General features: G+C 34.9%; 1 protein-coding gene across 2 annotated transcripts in view; it reads right to left on the bottom strand.

The window, feature by feature from the left end:
• Positions 1-791: 791 nt before the first annotated feature.
• LOC127860835 (uncharacterized) overlaps positions 792-19041 on the bottom strand; it is a 43517-nt gene continuing 25267 nt past the window's right edge. The window contains exons 1-5 of one of the 2 annotated variants that reach the window (XM_052399141.1): positions 13074-13189; positions 6133-6285; positions 4327-4422; positions 2881-3024; positions 792-1085 (exon numbers count right to left, since the gene is read on the bottom strand). In XM_052399141.1, coding sequence (XP_052255101.1) covers positions 1017-1085; positions 2881-3024; positions 4327-4422; positions 6133-6285; positions 13074-13106 — 495 coding nt within the window. In that variant the 5' untranslated portion in view covers positions 13107-13189 and the 3' untranslated portion in view covers positions 792-1016. Of the gene's footprint in view, positions 1086-2880; positions 3025-4326; positions 4423-6132; positions 6286-13073; positions 13190-19041 lie in introns of those variants that run through there. The other variant, XM_052399142.1, reaches the window with a different exon arrangement.

The raw sequence follows: 19041 nt of genomic DNA, 5'->3' as shown, positions 1-19041 counted from the left end.
AGACAGACAGGACTATAAACTTGCTTACAGAATATGTCAGTTGGTCTGCCAATGTTTGAGAAAACTGACGTTGACACAATGGAAGAAGGCCAGGCAGAAAAGTAGAACTAAATCAAGATACGTGTTCTTTGGCATATATGCTGAAAGCTAACGTCATATTAGAATGCAATTCAGAAAATGACAAAAAGAGCCCACAAGTATCCATGATTTGCGACACCTACACGCTTGTGTGGCCTCTAGTACCCTTCATATTGGCTCTGATACCACTCTAGAAAACCAGCACTGACTATGTCTACTTGATCGCTTTTATTATCTCTTTCATCAATTTTGCAATTGCATGGTCAGAAGGGCTTTGTTAGTGATATTGCTGTAAACAGTTGCGCTCTGAGAGACAGTCGTCTTGTTTATTACTAGCAGTAGTTTTTAATCTGACATCCGCTGCAGTACAGTCACGTGTTTGCATATTCGGCAGTGACGTGAATTACAGTCGTCAGGCATAGTAGTTCAGCAGTATACACCGCATAGTCATTAGATCGCTGTAAACTGGTCTTTCAGCAATTGCAGCAATTAACCTCACACAAGAGAGATATAATTTTGCGACAGGAACTTTGTTTTACATATTATAGATGGATTGTAATTGACAAAGAATTAAATATCGATAAGTTAAAAGCTGTATAAGTTGCTGTGCGTTTTAAATTGTTATAGAAAAAATACGCTTGACCTCCAATTAACTGACATGAATTCTTATAACAAATGTGCAATCACTGAAGTCTCAATAAGTTACAAGAATGGTAATTCATATTCGTTTAATGAACATTTTAATATAAAACAATGTATAAAGTCTTAACAAAGATTCTATGATGTCGCTAGGCAATTATATTCATCAACACGACATTTCGAGAATCATTGTTTATATTCATATCAAACCGCATCCTGCAATTCTGTCCGTCTTCCCACATTGTTTAATGAACATTTGATGACTGAAAGACCATGGGTAATGTTTGTACAAATGCAATTTATCTGCCTTTCTCTGTCACTTTATCAAACATGGACTTCACTTGTTGACAAATCAGCACGGCGTGTTCCTGTAAAATAAAATTGGACTGCTTCTGTATCAACTGCATATGAAGGTCTAGGTTCCGAGCATACAGATCAAAACATGTACAATTTACTGGTAGATCATTTCAACGTTCATGTTTTTTTTTACTTTACGAAACATATATGTATTGTTGCTGCAACACAGTCTTCCGGAAAACCGTCTGTCCAACGGACAAGACCGACGCATCTTGAGTTGGTTCGATATTTATCAACAAAGAAATTGTCCGGTCGTATGATGGATGGCTATCAAATTTAAAAGATGTAACCGTTTGATGTCAACTGCGCCTGTGATTAAAGACGACAACCCCACCGAATATGCATTATTTACACATTGAATTTATTATAGAAAATTGTAAGCCACGTGATTAGTGCTAAAATATAAACCTTAACCCTGTTAACGTGAGCCAAAGCATCGTAACACAAACGACTACGATAACTGTTATACTGCATAAGTGCGTAAGTTGTCATTAAACAAATCGGATTTAGTTTTTACAACTCGTATAACCAGAAAGTTGTTTGGTGGTAATTGAAAGAAACAATTTAATTAAAAAAAAATCAAATGTATTATTGAATTATGAATCGTTTATGTTAACCAAGTTTAGCTACAACGAAAATAGCATTGAAAGATCTTGAACATGCGCTAGGTTTTACACTTTACAAGTTTTGGCAGGTTGTGGGACCTAATGTCTGACACTTTTTTGGAGCTTTCGGGAAGTCTGATTTTGTACATCAATATTGTAGTAATAATATAAAGAATGTTTAGCAACTGTATAGTAAGTATTATCACATCTATATATCATTTGTATTCATTGCATGTATATATATTATCAAATATATAATACATACAGATAAACATACACATAGTATTCTCCGGTCCATATTTTTCTCTTAAACTATCACATAAATAAAACATTACTAAGAGGATGATAAAACACAATATATATATTATTTTCAAGTCCATAAACATCTTGAGTATGTATACTTTTTAGTAATAATTTCATAGAAAACTTGAATTAAACAACGCTATGAATGATAAGTCGTTTTATTTTTATATTAAAGTTTTTTAAGAAATTATAAATATTCTCTTAAAATGAAATTAATTAAATAACATGAATAGTGCAAATTGTGACAAGACTCAATTATGAATTCCTATTCATTATTCAGCATATGGTCAAGATACTAACAGCACCAGACAAGTAAAATAACCACTGATATTATAATTGTATACCTCCTCTTACATATTATTTTCTGGTTCTGTAATCATTTTCATTTGACTAATTGCACATTAACTTTTTGATCAATGAGAAAGATTATATCAAAAGCTACCAGCCATATTAAGAAACAGTAAACTGCAAAATGGGACGATGAATAGAGAACCACATTTTGTTGGTTGGGCTCATTATGAAAATAGTTGTTAAATAGTCATAAAATATGTATTAGTTTAAAGGATACAACACAAATTATGTGTACATTGAACATTACAATGATATCATTCAATATTTAATAGAATTAAAGACAAGCTTCATTAAGCTTATCAAAGATCTGTTCAATGCTTGTGATAACTTATTTTCTTAATCTGTATAACATGGCACCTCCTATTCTAAAGGTTGTATGAACGCAACTGTCACTACAAAGTATAACAATAGCTGAATATTAAGTACAAGGCTAGGATATAACTAAAACTATCAATTAAAAAATAGAGTTAACATGAAAATAATATCTTGGAAGAGGCATAAGGTTATTTTCCAGATAATGAAAGGGAACCAAATGTGACCTACTGACCTCACTAACGCACTGGAAGACGTAGGCACTGTACGTGTGTTTGTCCACAAGGCCAATCTTGAAGGCAATGTTATTGATGCTGCCTCCGTCACTGTAGTGTACAACCTGGGCAATGGTGTGCAGGGGATGTCTCTGGAGCACTTCCTGATGAAAGTGATGGATGTAGGGAAAAATCCATGATCATGAAAGGTACTGAGTGCTCCATCAAATGGGCACAGCAGAACTAACCTAGCCTGGTGACATTTCCGAATAATTTCCTTAATCTAAGAAATGTCTAAGTATTTTAATTTACCATTGAATATTTTCACAAATATATCAAATGTCATTCTTTTCACACTTTGTATTTTGACCAGTTTTCAAGGGCAGATTCAGGGTAGCAAAATAAACAAGAGATCCGCGTTTGGAGACATATGCCCCCTAAACAGGCTTTCAACTAGTGACTCCAATTTCAATAGGGGTCATCTACTGTCCAAGGCCAGTGCACATGTAAAGTATCAAGCCAATCAGTCAATTTGTTGACATTTTCTTGATCAGAAACAATTCTAATACTTATTGTGACAGTGAATTTGACCTTTGACCTAGTGATAGTGACCCCAATTTAAAAAGGGGGCATCTACTGTCCAAAGCCAATGCACATGGAAAGTATCAAGCCAATCGGTAAATTGGTTGATCGCAAATGTTTATCACACTTATTGTGACAGTGACCTTGACCTTTTACTAAGTGACCTCAATTTCAATAGGGATTATCTACTGCCCAACACCAATGCATATGTGAAGTATCAAGCCAATCAGTCAATTCATTGACAAAGTTATTGATCTGTAATGATTTTCACACTAATTGTGACAGTGACCTTGACCGTTGACCTAATGACCTCAATTTCAACAGGGGTAATCTACTGTCTAAGGAACTTGCACATGTGAAGTATCAAGCTAATCGGTCAATTCATTGACTAGATATTGATCAGAAACAATTTTCATACTCATTATGACAGTGACCATTGACCTTTGATCTAGTGACCCTTACTTCAAAAGGAGTCATCTAATCTTCATGGCCAATGCACATGTGAAGTATCAAGCCAATAAGTCAATTTCTTGACAAGTTATTGATTGGAAACAAACTGGTCTACCGACAGACAGTCAGACAGACTGACCAACTGACATCCAGCAAAATGTTATAGAAGGTTCCCTGTGTGTTATATACTATCTATCAAGACTTGCATTCACCAACGCCACATTGAGACTTTACAGTTGCTGTTCTTATGTTTCTTAAATTAAAAGGGCCAATATAACTCAAAGGTTATACCTGTATACATTTTATAAACCATATGGTGCACTTAAATCTAAGCCTATTAAACCAACCCAATAAAACTTACCATGGTTTTAATTGTAGAGGAAGAGTCATAAAAAACAATAACAAAACAATCACCTGCAAAATATGAAGCTTACCTGTCCTTTCAAGTCTAGAACTTGAATTCCGTGTAAGGAAACGTTTAACTTCACCCTGCTTTCTTCCTGTGCACTCATTGGTAACCTGCCTTCTATCTGTAATCATATGGAATGAATTGTGGATGAAGAAAAACTGATGAACAATTTATATGTAATATACTTAGATAAATAGAACACACAATATTTGAAAAATTAATCTAATTTTCATAATTATTTTTATTATCTAGGGTGTTAACACAATATAAATATCAATTCAAGCAGCTTCATGATACTGTTATTAATAAGATATATCTTCTTTTGTTGGCTTTGAACTGTGAATCATGAAATAAAGACAAGAGGTCCAACATTCATAAGGCGCTATAAGAAGTAACCTTTTGTGAGCAAGAACCTCTTCCCCTGGCTGCAATGATTTCAATGGACTAACACTGTTTTCAACCAAGAGATTTTTATAAGAACACATGTTCTGAGCAAATTTTGTGATGATGATTGAGCAAAAGTGACTTTTAAAGTGTAAGAGTTGACCAAGTGACATATATTTTACCCTATGTGACCCAGCTACAAACTCAACCAATATATCATTTTTTTCAATTTTCATGGCGATTGGGATATAAATATCACCTCTTAAGTGTTCACAAGGTATCTGTTGATGAGAGACGATGCATGACAGACAACCATCCTTACCAAAACATCCTTACAGTTCCTAGAACTAAATTTTCACACAACACTAAACTCTGGATATGTTGTAGATTATCAAATTATCACTAACAACCCTCAGTCAAGACCTGCTGCATGGATAATAGGAACACAAACCAAACGGACATATGCTCACCCATCAAACTTGATGCGTTTATTCAAAGCTCACTTGCTATTTTGACCACCGTGAACAAAAGCTCATTATTTTTTTTATAAGCCTAAACAAAGACTAGCCCATCGAATTTGAGCCCGGGGTGTTAGAGATGACCAAATGACATATTTTTTTACCCTAAATGACCCAGTTTTGAACTCCGCAGAGATTTCTTTTTTAAGTTTCATAAAGATTGGCTTATAAACATCATCTCTCAAGAGTTCTAAAGGTAACTGCCGACGATTCACGACAGACAACCATCCTTAAGTTTTAAGTTTGTGGTAAATGATGAAAGCATTACAATCAGATAACAATACATATCATTTCATTTTCACCCAACACTATACTATGCATTATCAAATTATCCATAACCTACAACACCCAGTCAAGACCTGTTGCATGGAAGATAGGAGTGTAGAACAAGACTACATCCTGACATCAGCTCACTCGTCAAACTGACATAAGCTCACCCATCAAACTTTAAGGTGGGAGACAAAAGCTCACTCGCAATTTTACCTACTAGGACAAAAGCTCATTGCTATGTCATTTAGTTTGAGCCCCGGTCAAAGACTTGCCCATCTTATTTCGGGGCTCCGATGAACCTTTCTTTGGATATCCGAAGAGATTCATTTGTCTTACCTGAGCCTCCTCAATTCTGTCCACCAGCTGAGCCCAGACGAGATCCCTAAGTCTACCTGAGCCTCCTCAATTCTGTCCACCAGCTGAGCCCATATGAGATCCCTTAGTCTTACCTGAGCCTCCTCAATTCTGTCCACCAGCTGAGCCCAGAAGAGATCCCTTAGTCTTACCTGAGCCTCCTCAATTCTGTTTACCAGCTGAGCCCAGAAGAGATCCCTTAGTCTTACCTGAGCCTCCTCAATTCTGTCCACCATCTGAGCCCAGAAGTGATCCCTAAGCCTTACCTGAGCCTCCTCAGCCTTTAAGAGATCCCTAAGTTTTACCTGAGCCTCCTCAATTCTGTCCACCAGCTGGGCCTCACGATCACGGGTGGCTGACCCTGTCAACTTGATATCAGGCAAAATGCCCATAAAATGAACCTCAGTTACATTCTTCAATTTCTCATCTTTTGATGACAACGATTCGCTATGTGACAACTGAAACAGATATGTATCATGGAAAGATTTTATTTGCAAATGGATGGAAAGTGTAATTGCCTCACACAGTAAGGAACTTGTCTTGTAAATCAGAAGTCTTGCATTTCAGTAATACACTGGCCGCAAATCCTTAACCAACTATTAGTTAAATAAACAAAAAAAACAAATAATAGCGCTGCAACAATTTTGCATAAATATTCAATGGATAATAATCACATTTTCAAACAGCAAACTTGAGAAAAAATATTAAATTGAAAAATAATTGATAATTACTTGTATTAGATGCACTTATGATTTCTTGGTTTTATTCATTGCAGCGATATGCTGAACCAATAAAAAGCCCACATATGTTAAATGTCTATGCATAAGCCCTGGTAAATGAAGATCCCCAGCCATGAATGACATAACATGTGTAAACAAGAATGATATAACACTGTTTTTTGGTAAATAATAAATATTAAAAAACAGTTAAACATTTACAGAACTAAACAAGGTGTGTTTTTTTGTCATGAATTGTGTTCTCATTCCGTAAGATTCAAAAGTTTTTACTTAAGTATACTTTGTCTTTGTTATTGTTATTGGGTCATTATTTCAGAATTTTTTTTTACTCGTTTCTTTATACACCAGTATTTGGTTATGGGAGGATACCACAAATAGATTGTGATAATGGAAGTGATTGCTGACATCTAGATTGTTTTCTTGCTAATTTAAGATTTATTTAATTCCTTTTATATCCATGTCAAATGTGTATTTAACAAGTTTCTGTTCTTTGGTCATTCTTCTTTTGAGCAACATGGGAACATAAAAGTGTTCAAGAATTTTATAAACGCACACGTTTGCCATTTGTTCACACCAATTTTGGCATATCTGTTACTATTTAAAGATTTGATGTAATAAACGTCCAATCCGGAGGAGTATTCCTGCTGAACATGAGTATATCACCTGACTCAATGTATGCGTACAGTACTTATCTACAATGATTTCATGCAACTTTTTTTTTATCTGGAAAGAGTAAAATAAACAATTGAAAACAAATCAAATAAATAATAGTATTCATGTGGAATTTTAATGAAGAGGACCAATAAAATGTATAATATAATGGATAAATTAGGAATATTTTAGTTGAAGTTGAAGTCAGTTTGTGCAACGCAGTAGCCTTCAACACAGTATTGTTGCTGAAGCATTAATTTTTTACAAAGAAAATTTTAGCTTTAGTCGCAAAAAACAACACCACTGTGTGTCATTAATACCTATAATCACAATGGTATTTCCGCGCTTAAAAGGATAGATACTTGTATTAAAATTAAATAAAGAATGAAAAAACAAACATCTGACATAAAATGATATCAATTACATTTAATATGATATGATACATTCAAAAGCTGCAATCAATTTAATTGATATCATTTCAAATAATTTCAAATTTAAAAACAAAAGTAAATTAATATCTTGGCTAATTTTAAACACTACCCAATTTTTTTCACAACAAAAATTAATTTGATTTCAACAAAGTCAAATATTGTTAGAGTCTCAATAATTAATAAAATAAGTGGCGTGCAACCCTAAGAAGTTTATAAATAATAATAATGCCTGCAAGACCACATATGCCAAATATTTATTTTTTTTAATTCACATCAAAATGGATTTTAAGTAGATTTATTTCCTAAAAATTATGTTCCCCCATTATTTTTTACCCCTCTTATAGAGATTTTCCCCAAAACAATGATATCAAAACAAGAGGGCCAAGATGGCCCTAGTTCGCTCACCTGAGAGGAGTCGGTTCATTCAATCTTTACCTAATGTCAAACTTGACCTAGATACTGACCAGACAAACATCCTGGTCAAGTTTCATCATTATTGGACCAAAACTCTGGCGTAGGGAGTGTTTTTGTTTTTGTAAGATTTGAAATGGTGACCTATATTTTGAGTTGACCCTCCTTACCAAACATGAAACTTTGCTTACAAGGATTTTGTATAATATAATTAAAATTTGGACAATCTAATAATTATGGCATTAATTATGTGATTTTGCTCATCATCAAACTTGACTGAGATCTTTCAGCAACTTTGATAAAGAATGCTTAAGAAATGTGAATGCTAGAGTGTTTACAAACCAAATGTGCACGGACGGACAGCGGACAAAGACCAATCCTAAAACCTCACCTGAGCAATCAGGTGAGCTAAAAAGTGTGTTTCACCGATCTGAGCCATTTTCCAACTTGTCCAAGAAATCAATAAAACCAATTTATTGACTAAGTTTCACGATGATTAGGCAAAATATGTGCACTTCTATAGTGTTCGATCACAAGGTTTCTTTATATAGTCACATAAGGAAAACTGCCCCACCCAACTGGCAGCCATGTTTATTGACCCATCGGGACCATTTGCCACCTCATCTGAGATATATATAAACCCAATTTTTTCACCAAGTTTCATGATGATTGGACAAAAAATGTGACTTCTAGAGTGTTCACAAGCTTTTTTTAAATATATAAATATAAGAAAACTGCCCCCCCCCAGCAGCAATGTTATTCAACTGACGGGAACCATTTTCAAACTCAACTCTCGTATCAAGCAAACAAATGTTCTGACCAAATTTCATGAACATTGGGCAAAAAATGTGACTTCTAGAGTGTTCACATGTTTTCATATATAGAGAAAAATGCCCCGCCCTCTGGCGGCCATGTTTTTCACTGATCTGGACCATTTTCGAACTCGTCCGACATATCAATAAAACCAATGTTTTGATTAACTTTCATGATGATTGGGCCAAAATTGTGACTTCTAGAGTGTTTACAAGGTTTCTCTAACCAACATATCATTAAGACAGACATTTAGACAAAGTAACATGAAGATTGGGCATTAAATGTGACTTCTACAGTGTTTACAAGCTTTTTCTTTTTTTTTTACCTAGTGACCTAGTTTTTGACCCAGCATGACCCAGTTTCGAACTCGATCGAGATATCATTGGGACAAATCTTCTGACCAAGTTTCATGAAGATCAGACAATAAATGTGGCCTCTAGAGTGTTTACGAACAAATGTGGACGGACAGACGGACGATGGACAAAAACCGGTCACAAAGGCTCACCTGATTGCTCAGGTGAGCTAAAAAAAAACATCCAACCTCGAATAACAATTAACACATAAATGATACACACAACTATTATTATTATGAAAACCTTAATAATCAAAGATGTAAACTTAAATGCAATATTTAGAAGAGTTGTCTCGCATGTTACATGACCTTAATTCATGATTGTTTAAAAGCCTTTTTACTATATAAATATAAGGAAAACTGCCCCGTCCCCCTGGCAACCATGTTTTTCAACGGACCGGAACTATTTTCAAACTTAACTCACGTATCTAGGAAACAAAAGTTCTGACAAAATTTCATGAAAATTGGGCCAAAAATGTGACTTCTAGAGTGTTCCCATGTTTTCACTATATACATATAGAGAAAAATGCCCCACCCACTGGCGGCCATGTTTGTTCACCGATCTGGACCATTTTCAAACTCGTCCGAGAAATCAATAAAACCAATGTTTTGACCAACTTTCATGATGATAGGGCAAAAATTGTGACTTCCAGAGTGTTTACAAGGTTTCTCTATAGCCAAATAAGGAAAACTGCCCCGCCCACTGGCGGCCATGTTTTTCAATGGACCGGAACCACTTTTGAACTCAACCAACATACCATTAAGACAAACATTTTGACAAAGTTACATGAAGATTGGGCATGAAATGTGACTTCTACCATGTTTACAAGTTTTTTCTTTTTTTGACATAGTGACCTAGTTTTTGACCCGGCACGACCCAGTTTCGAACTCAACTGAGATTTCATTGGGACGAAGCTTCTGACCAAGTTTCATGAAGATCAGACAATAAATGTGGCCTCTAGAGTGTTTACGAACAAATGTTAACCGACGGACGGACAATGGACAAAGACCGGTCACAAAAGCTCACCTGAGCAATCAGGTGAGCTAACAACATAATTTTTTTATTTTTTTTTTAAACCTTTAATTATATAAGTTATTATGATCCTATGTAGAAAATAAAAAAATATTGCATAATTAAATTATCTGTTGCCTTGAATTTGTTTTAAAAACAGTAAAATATGTTAAACAGCTTCTTGTGCCTTTTTTTTTCCCCTCAAAAAAGACCAGGCCCTTTAAGCAAAATCAGATAAAAACCCCTGGTTATACATGGACTATTTGGGGAACCTCTGTAATACAGTTTGCGCATTAGCGAGATATTTATACTCTGTTTGTTTTTATTTATGCCAGAATATGCGTAGTTTATTAGTCCCCTACCGGTTTCACCGGAGGAGACTTATGGTTTTGTCTCCGTCCGTCACACTTTTCTGGATCCTGCGATAACTTTAAAAGTTCTTAATATTTTTTCATGAAACTTGGAATATGGATAGATGGCAATGTGGACATTATGCACGTCATTTCATTTTGTTCCTACTTCAAAAATTGTGGTTGCTATGGCATCAAATAGACTAGAAAAAGTGCTGGAAATGGTGTTTTTGTCTGGATCCTGCGATAACTTTAAAATTTCTTAATATTTTTTCATGAAACTTGGAACATGGATTGATGGCAATATGGACATTATGCACGTCATTTCATTTTGTTCCTACGTCAAAAATTGTGGTTGCTATGGAAACAAATAAAAAAAATATTCTGACAATGGTGAAATTTCTGACAATGATGGAGCCGGTAGGGGACTTTTATCTATCTATCTATCTTTCAATACTGCCGGAACCCCCTTGCGGGTACTATTGGCAGGTGCGCGTGTCAGTGCAAGAATAAAAGGTTTAAAAGCATTGAAAGGGAGACTTCAAAGCATGAAAGTGAGGTGAAGATATAAGTGTGATAGTGTTAAACAAGAAGAAACATATTTATAGGTTAAAAGTTGTTTAAAAACACTGTTTTGTGCATTCAGGGACGACTGGGGAGTAGAGTGGGGCTAAGGCAACGCTTGAACCCCCCCCCCCCCTCTAGGTCTGCCTGCTGTACAACTGAGGCTGGTAGGCCGTTCCAAAGAACTATGGTGTAAGGAAAGAAGGAATATTTAAAGTAGGTGGCTGATGTATGGACTTGTCTGAATGAGAGTGGGTGCATATGAAGGGTCATCCTCATAGGCCTCTCAAGATATGATGGCGGCGAAATGGCTACCAAGCCATACACAATTTTGTAAAAAAGGGTCAGTCGGGAGAGGTCACGTCGGTCCTTCAAAGTCTGCCAGCCAAGTTCAGTCTGCATACTGGTAACACTGCTGTAGAATGAGAAGTCATTTTTCACCCAGCGGACTGCTCTACGTTGTACTTTTTCTATTTTGTTACTATTTTGTTTGGTATGTGGACTCCAGACAGAGGACGCATATTCTAACTGGGGTCTAACTAAGGTCTTAAAGGCTGCTTCTCTGATGTTTTCATTTTTAGTCTGTATATTCCTGCGGATGAAACCAAGAGATTTATTAGCATTCGTTGTAATGTTGGTAATATGTTTGTTCCAAGAAAGATCATCTGAAATGGAAACACCTAAATATTTAGCACTGTCTACGACTTCAAGGATTTGTCCATGTAGCCTGTAATTGAAGATTAATTTATGTTTTTTCTTAGAAATAACAAGGACTACACATTTACTAGGGTTAAACTCCATGTCCCACAGGTTTTCCCAATGTACTAATTTTTCTAAATCATTTTGAAGAGAGGCACAGTCTTGCAAGTTGTTAATAGCCAAGTATACAGCAGTGTCATCTGCAAACAAACGAACTTGAGAAGAGATAGAGTTAGGAAGGTCATTTATGTATAAAAGAAAGAGTAAGGGACCAAGTACTGCGCTTGTGGCACGCCCGATGTTACAGGGACTTCTGATGAGCATTTATTGCTTGGCAATAGTCTTGTGTTTCTAATATTATCGATTAAAGTGCCGCCTTGATTCCAGGCGGTAACTTTCCATGAAAGTGTTACAGGTTGCAACTCCCAGCAACACGGAGGGTCAAAAGCTGGGAGTTGGATAAGCTGAAATAAATTCAACTCTAAGCTTTATAACCCAAAGGTTTGCTGTGAGTTGCAATGCTGTCTATTGTCCTAAGGTGCAAAATTTGATCATAATATTGATACTGCATAAACTTATCAACATTTACCTGTCTAAAGCACAAACACATGCAAATGGTACCATCAAAGCAATACATAATTGCTTTTTATTTACTTTGTTATTCTTTCATACACTCTATCCACCATATTGGAAAACTTTTGTAAGATGCTAACTAAAAGTGTCGCTATTGGTTAGGTCGCAGTACACCAATCTTTTGCACATCGTGATTTTTTATGTAACCTATGTCGATAACGATGTCAAATATTTACACTGTTCCAAGAAAGGTGTGTTGAAACATCATCGTGTTTTTTAGTTTGCATGCAAAGTATAAACTTCGTAGGATGACATTCAGGTAAATTTAATGTGTTTTTGAAGTTTATTCATCACTTTCCTTAATTGGTAACGAACGTTTGTTTAGTGATGCACACGGAATCTGTGTGCAGAACTGCCATTGTGTTTATGAAGGGGTGCATATAGACTCCCAGAGCCGCCATAGCAAAAATTATAAAAGGCTCTGGGAGTCCGTTTATATGGACTAGGAGTTGAATTATTGCAACAACAAAAATCGGAAAACCAATTAATTTGTCGAATCGTTTTCGATTTCCGACGTTCGATTGTAAGCTTGAAGACTGTTATTGTTATCATTTAGACCATGAAGCAGCTATTAAACCATCTAAATAACCTACTTTTGATGACTTTTTTCGTGGGAACATCGCCATACATTAGCGTTAGATCAAATGCAAAACTGTCAGTTTCTTGTTGTTATTGTTATTGATAACTGTATCAACTAAACACAACGATCACAGACCAAATGCTTAAAATATATTTATTGTCTGGTTCCCGGTCTAATGACGCTCGAATCACCATTTATGTAAGTCTGAAGTCAGCCATTCAATTGTGTAAAGTCTATCGGCAGTTTTCAATATGATTTATTACGTATTAAATAAATTAAGTATTTATTACATATTCAAATTTGTTATAAATATATTTCAAATTAAGCTTATAATATCTACATCGACATCGATCGTTAATCGCTGAAATCAAACTTGACTATCACGCGACAGGTGGTGAGAGGATAAAGTAAAGAGTGAAAAATAGTAAAGTGAGAAGACTTGTATAATTAAAAGACAGAAGGACAGTAAAGAAGTGTCGCCAGCTATGTTTCGTCCATCTCACTCATGTCTTTCCTGCTACAGTGGCCGCCAAACGGTATGAACTTCAACCGGCACAACCATGAGGGGTCTTCAGGAGTTACCTGTAGCTTGCGCTGACGACTTGATAATAAACTTAATGGTAATTGTCACTGATTGAATGATACCAAGTCAGGGGATTCAGCGACCGATGCTTGAAGGATGTTCGCAGTAAGAATTATACCTGGAAAGACAGGCCCGTACCCAGGCCCTGGACCCTGGGGCCCTCCCCCCTCCCAGCTGGCTGTTGAGCTAGGATGTTTTTAGATAATGGGCTTTCTGCAAATTGTTCTCCCATGAAACGGCCCACAGTACACATTTCTCTCAATGCATAATAGCAAATGAGTTGAATTGTCCATGATAAACAAGGGGGATTAGCGCTCACCAGTGGAGATAAGCGCCTAAGCAATATTTTCTTATCGCCTTGTACACACATCTCCCATCAGTCAATTACCCATTGTGATCCTGAATGCTTCATCTATCGATTTTTGATGTAACACGTCCTTTGATTGGCATAGGAAATAGAAGCAGCGAATGGAAGCAACTGATACAGGAGGTTGAAAACAAATAATATTTTGAGCAATTAAAGAGGTGATATTGATAATCGTCATGTTTTTGAACAGGTAAGTTTCTTGGCCTTAGTCCAAGACCAATAACTTCGCAAAAAATAAATGGACCGGAACGAAGCTGTAAGTAATGTAGTTATACTCACACACCAAATATCAGGTTCATATCTTAAAGCGTTTTGAAAATAAGTCCGGAAAATAAAATGTCGGACGGACAGACAGACAGACGGAGAGTCTTTAAGAAGCTGTGACCGTAGTACGATGTCGATGTTGAAATCGGAAGAAATTTGTCTGGCTGGTTTGTCCGGGACCTGCTTTAGTCAGGGAGAAGGTGTTTTGTTGCTAGGGTGACTATGAGGTCATTTTTTATCTTATAGATCATTGTCAGCTGGGCATTTGTCCTTCTTGACTCCAGGGTTCCCTTCTAAAGTTGGAAAAGCATGAATAAATCACTATCCTCACACTATGTACTAATTTATGAACCTTGACAAAAATAAACATCGTGCGCAATACCTTAAGTACACGTTTTTTTTTTGTTTTTTTTTTTTAATGTTTTTTTTTGTAACGTTATTTATTATACCTTAAGAGTCCTTTTAACTTATACGTGCATCGAGTCTTTCGATGTATCTCACATATTCAAATTTTATCTCAAGTTTTTATTAACAATGAAAAATAAAATAAGTTTTTATATGTTATAACTCAGTAAGTTTAAAGAAAACCCCAAATCTTTGTGTCCGTTTTGGGTACGTTCAGTCAAATGTTTCGTTTAGAAAATATACATCAATAAAACGCTATTGGTGTACGAGTCAGCTAGCTCCTTTGGAAGATCTCTGGATTATGGACGACGGCCATTGATCCCATACCTTTTATTCAGTTAGGACAGTTTTCAGATGACAGCGCAATCATAAACACTTAAATACTGGTAAACCTACTAAAATATGAAAAAGTGAGTAGGTCAACAAAAACAGCCGTTATATGAGTGAAAAACTGTTAAAAGCTTAAAACCGCTGAACGCCCCCCCCCCCCCTTCCCGTAAATAAATTATTGTAAGACTTCAATAGTTCTGATTTATTTGTTAGATTTAAAGGGAAATGTCTGAATCATTACATGTACGTGTCAAAAGTGATGTGTATTTAGATAATGACGCTACGCCACGCCTACGCCACGCCACACACTATGTTATATGGTCGAAAATTCCGACTAAAAAGGGGAGAATGGTTGTGAATTTAGATAATGCCTCTACGCCACTACTCTCCATTTATCGACCGTGGGACTTTACGAACTCTTTTCACCGTTTCATTGGTCTACTGAAAGGTTACAGTTAAGGTCAAAACGGCGTGTATTGCTTATATTGTCCCACGGCTAATGCTGGAGAGTACGGAATGAATTAGTCGTGGGTATCCGACGATGAGCGCAGCAACGCCCCGCCCCAAGTTCTATATAACTGATTGTTGACCTCTGATCTTGGTTATTTAGTTGTAAGTCATTGATTGCTTCTATCGTTCTTTTATAATAAAAGTAGCCAATGAAATTATATGCGTTACACTTCGTTTGTTTACAAAAACACAACAAAAAGGAGTACATCCGCAGACAGCAGTTTAGTGTGAATCATAAACAAAGAGCAATTTCATTGCATATATGGCGTAAATAGTTATTGCTCTTGTTCACTGCAACTCCTTTCAATGAAATTTTACTATGCATGATTTTAAATTATATGGTACTTGAAACTCCATTTCTTTAATAAAGGTTTTTTAAATTATCAAAGTAATGCGTTACAAACTTTATATAGTTTTTTTTGCCGATTTCGATTGATGATAATTAATAAACGGACACATTTAAAAAAAATCTAAGCCATGCGTTTTATTTAATTGATTTGAATATAATCCATACGTATTTTGGATTCTATGAGAATTTTGTTTGAAAATTATCCAATTATCAAACTGCGAACATTCTCTATGCTGCCATACAAATCTATGTTTGGGCGATTTGGAAAAAAACTACGAAATAGTTAATCTGGTGTTACAGTAGATTATTTGGTTGATGGCAAATTCGCATTCGCATTTCTAGTGTAATGCCCCTTCCCTTTAAAAATGTGTCTCCTCTTTATCGTCCTTTTTCATTTTACTTTGTTATGGTTTACACCAACAATACAAGTTTTGATTTATTTGCTCTTTACGACGTTATTTAGTATTATGCAGTGCGAAGCGTAACAATATAAAGAAGTGAAACTCCAGCTGCTGGAGCAGTATTGAATTTTCATTAAAAACAATTTGTTGGTCCTTTATTTAAGGCAAGTGACCGATTGCCCAAACAGTACAAAACAGCACAATACAGCACAATACAGACCAACATAAACACAAAATATGAATAAAGCTGGGGTCACCGCCTTGGAACGGTCAATGCAAAGCATTGGGGGTTTAAACCTGGTTATAGAGCGCTCAACCTCACACTTGGCCCAGCAATATTCATACTACATTTAAGTGTAAATAAAATTTAACGTCATAGCATTGTAACTCAAATTAAACAATAATAAAAGGGAATTAAAACGCATTAAATTTAATTACTATTTAATTACTCAATTGCATTGAAGATACAAGAGTAACAGAGTTACAACTTTTTGACGAACGATCAAATAAAACTATTAACAATTGTCAACTACATTCCTTCTTTATAGAAAAAGATTTGAGAATATAGTGTCATGGAGTTAATATCTCAGATAATCATCGCGCAAATACAGGAAGAAGCAGCAATAATGGGTGTACAAATTCCATATTACATAGCTTGGTTGTTTATGTGACTGCTAAAAAATTATATTTAAATCAAACAACAAACGCCTATCAGAGAGAAAATATAAATAAAATGGAACGTTATAAACCCAATGACCTATGCATGTAGATTACAACTGGGAAAGTCGGTCGTATGATTTCACAAAAATCCATAATGACGTGAACGAATTCAAGGGGCAGTACTAAATAAAAATATTAATGGGGCTGTGCTACTAATGAAACAAGTTTAGGTGATTTAATATTAAGAAGCAAATGAATAAAAATGGTAATTCCATTAAAGCGACATTATTGGAATCAAACAGTATATAGGTGTTTTGACAACTGAAGACAGAAATGATTTGATGTACGATTTGAGTCCAAATGTAGTTTTCATGCAGATTTGTTCATACGACACAATGGCACAATTTTATTAAACAGTGAACAATGCCTATAATGTAGTTTTCATGCAGATTTGTTCATACGACACAATGGCACAATTTTATTCAACAGTGAAAAATGCCTATAATATCACTAATGATTCCAAATTTTAAGGGAAGAAAGATATAGTGAATCAAAAACCATCAAACACGTGTTTTTAAGTACATAAGCATCGTATCCTTTTGATAAAAACAAGTTAATTAAATTGAAAAGTTTAATATGAACATTTGGTTTCACATATTTTAATTTGCTGACACGCTTCAAGACATCTCCGTAAAATGATGGATGGGAGATTCCATTATTTAAATGCCATTTTAAAGAAACATTATATTTTGAAATTAAATCACCATACTTAGAGTAAAATCTAGCAAATTTATTTCTTAGGTTATGATATAAAAAGCTTTGTTTTAGCAATTTTTTAGTTAATATTAGATTACGATCATTAAAATCTTTAATACACGAACATGCTCTGGCATAACGTACCAACTGCGAAATGTAAATACCATAGGAAGGTCCTTTAGGGATGTTGCCATCTAGAAACGGAAAATTCACAATTTCAAAGTTAAAATCGTCCCGTTTGTCGTATAAACTAGTTTTGATCAAATTATTATTAATAGTTAAATGTAAGTCTAAATACGCAGCGTCTGTATTGGATATACACGATCTATTTAAGACTAGTTCTTTTGGGTAGATTTTGTGAATATATTGTTCAAATAATGGATTATCTAAATTAAGTATGTCATCAATGTACCTACTAGTAAGGTTAAAACAATTAATCAAATCTACTTGCTTAGTTTTAGATAATTCTAACATAAATTCGCTTTCATAACAATATAAAAAAAGGTCAGCTTTAAGTGGCGCACAATTAGTACCCATAGGAACGCCAATAATTTGTTTAAATATTTTACCATTAAATTCAACAAACAAGTTATCCAAAAGAAAAGTAAGTGCTGCACAAAAGTCAAGACAAGTCCAAATGATGTAATTATCTAATATCTGATTAGTAAAAAAAGCTGTTTTAGTGTTTAAAGCTAGATACAAACACTTCTCTCTAGCAAAAGTTTTTTCAATCAAAGAAACAAGTTTGGATTTTATTAAAGCGTGAGGAGGCGTTGTATATAGTGTAGAAAAATCATAAGTACTTACCCGTGACACCTTATATTTTTTATTTTCAATTTTATCAATAACTTCTAAGGTGTTTTTTATTGACCAAAATAGGTTAATATTACTATTTTCATAAACTTTATTACAAAATTTAGCTATATGATATCTAATAGCACTCAATGCAGATGTAAGATACACTGATAATTGTTTGGTGGTACAAGACACTGAATTAGCGATAAAACGACTTTTATATGGCGTCTTATGTAATTTAGGTATCCAGTAAAGTGATGGCAATTTCTTGTCAGTAATATTGACTATTACATTTAACTTTATGCATTGGGCAATATGGTCGGTAATAATTTCATTAGGTTGCTTATTGTACTCACAATATGATGTAGTTTGTGAAAGTTCTTGTGAAATAGTTTGAACATAAAACACTCGTCATATTATTATAACATTATTAGCAGCCTTATCAGCAGGAACTAAGACGAATTTAGATTTTAAGTCTTCAAGCAATTTACAGAGATTTTGTTTATTAAATTTAGGTGAATGTGGTAGGGCCAAAGGATGTGTATCATAAAAACATATTTT

Source organism: Dreissena polymorpha, chromosome 15 (assembly GCF_020536995.1).
Source record: "Dreissena polymorpha isolate Duluth1 chromosome 15, UMN_Dpol_1.0, whole genome shotgun sequence".
NCBI lineage: Eukaryota > Metazoa > Mollusca > Bivalvia > Myida > Dreissenidae > Dreissena > Dreissena polymorpha.
Note: the sequence above shows the minus strand (reverse complement) of the source record. Positions and strands in the feature narration are given on the sequence as shown.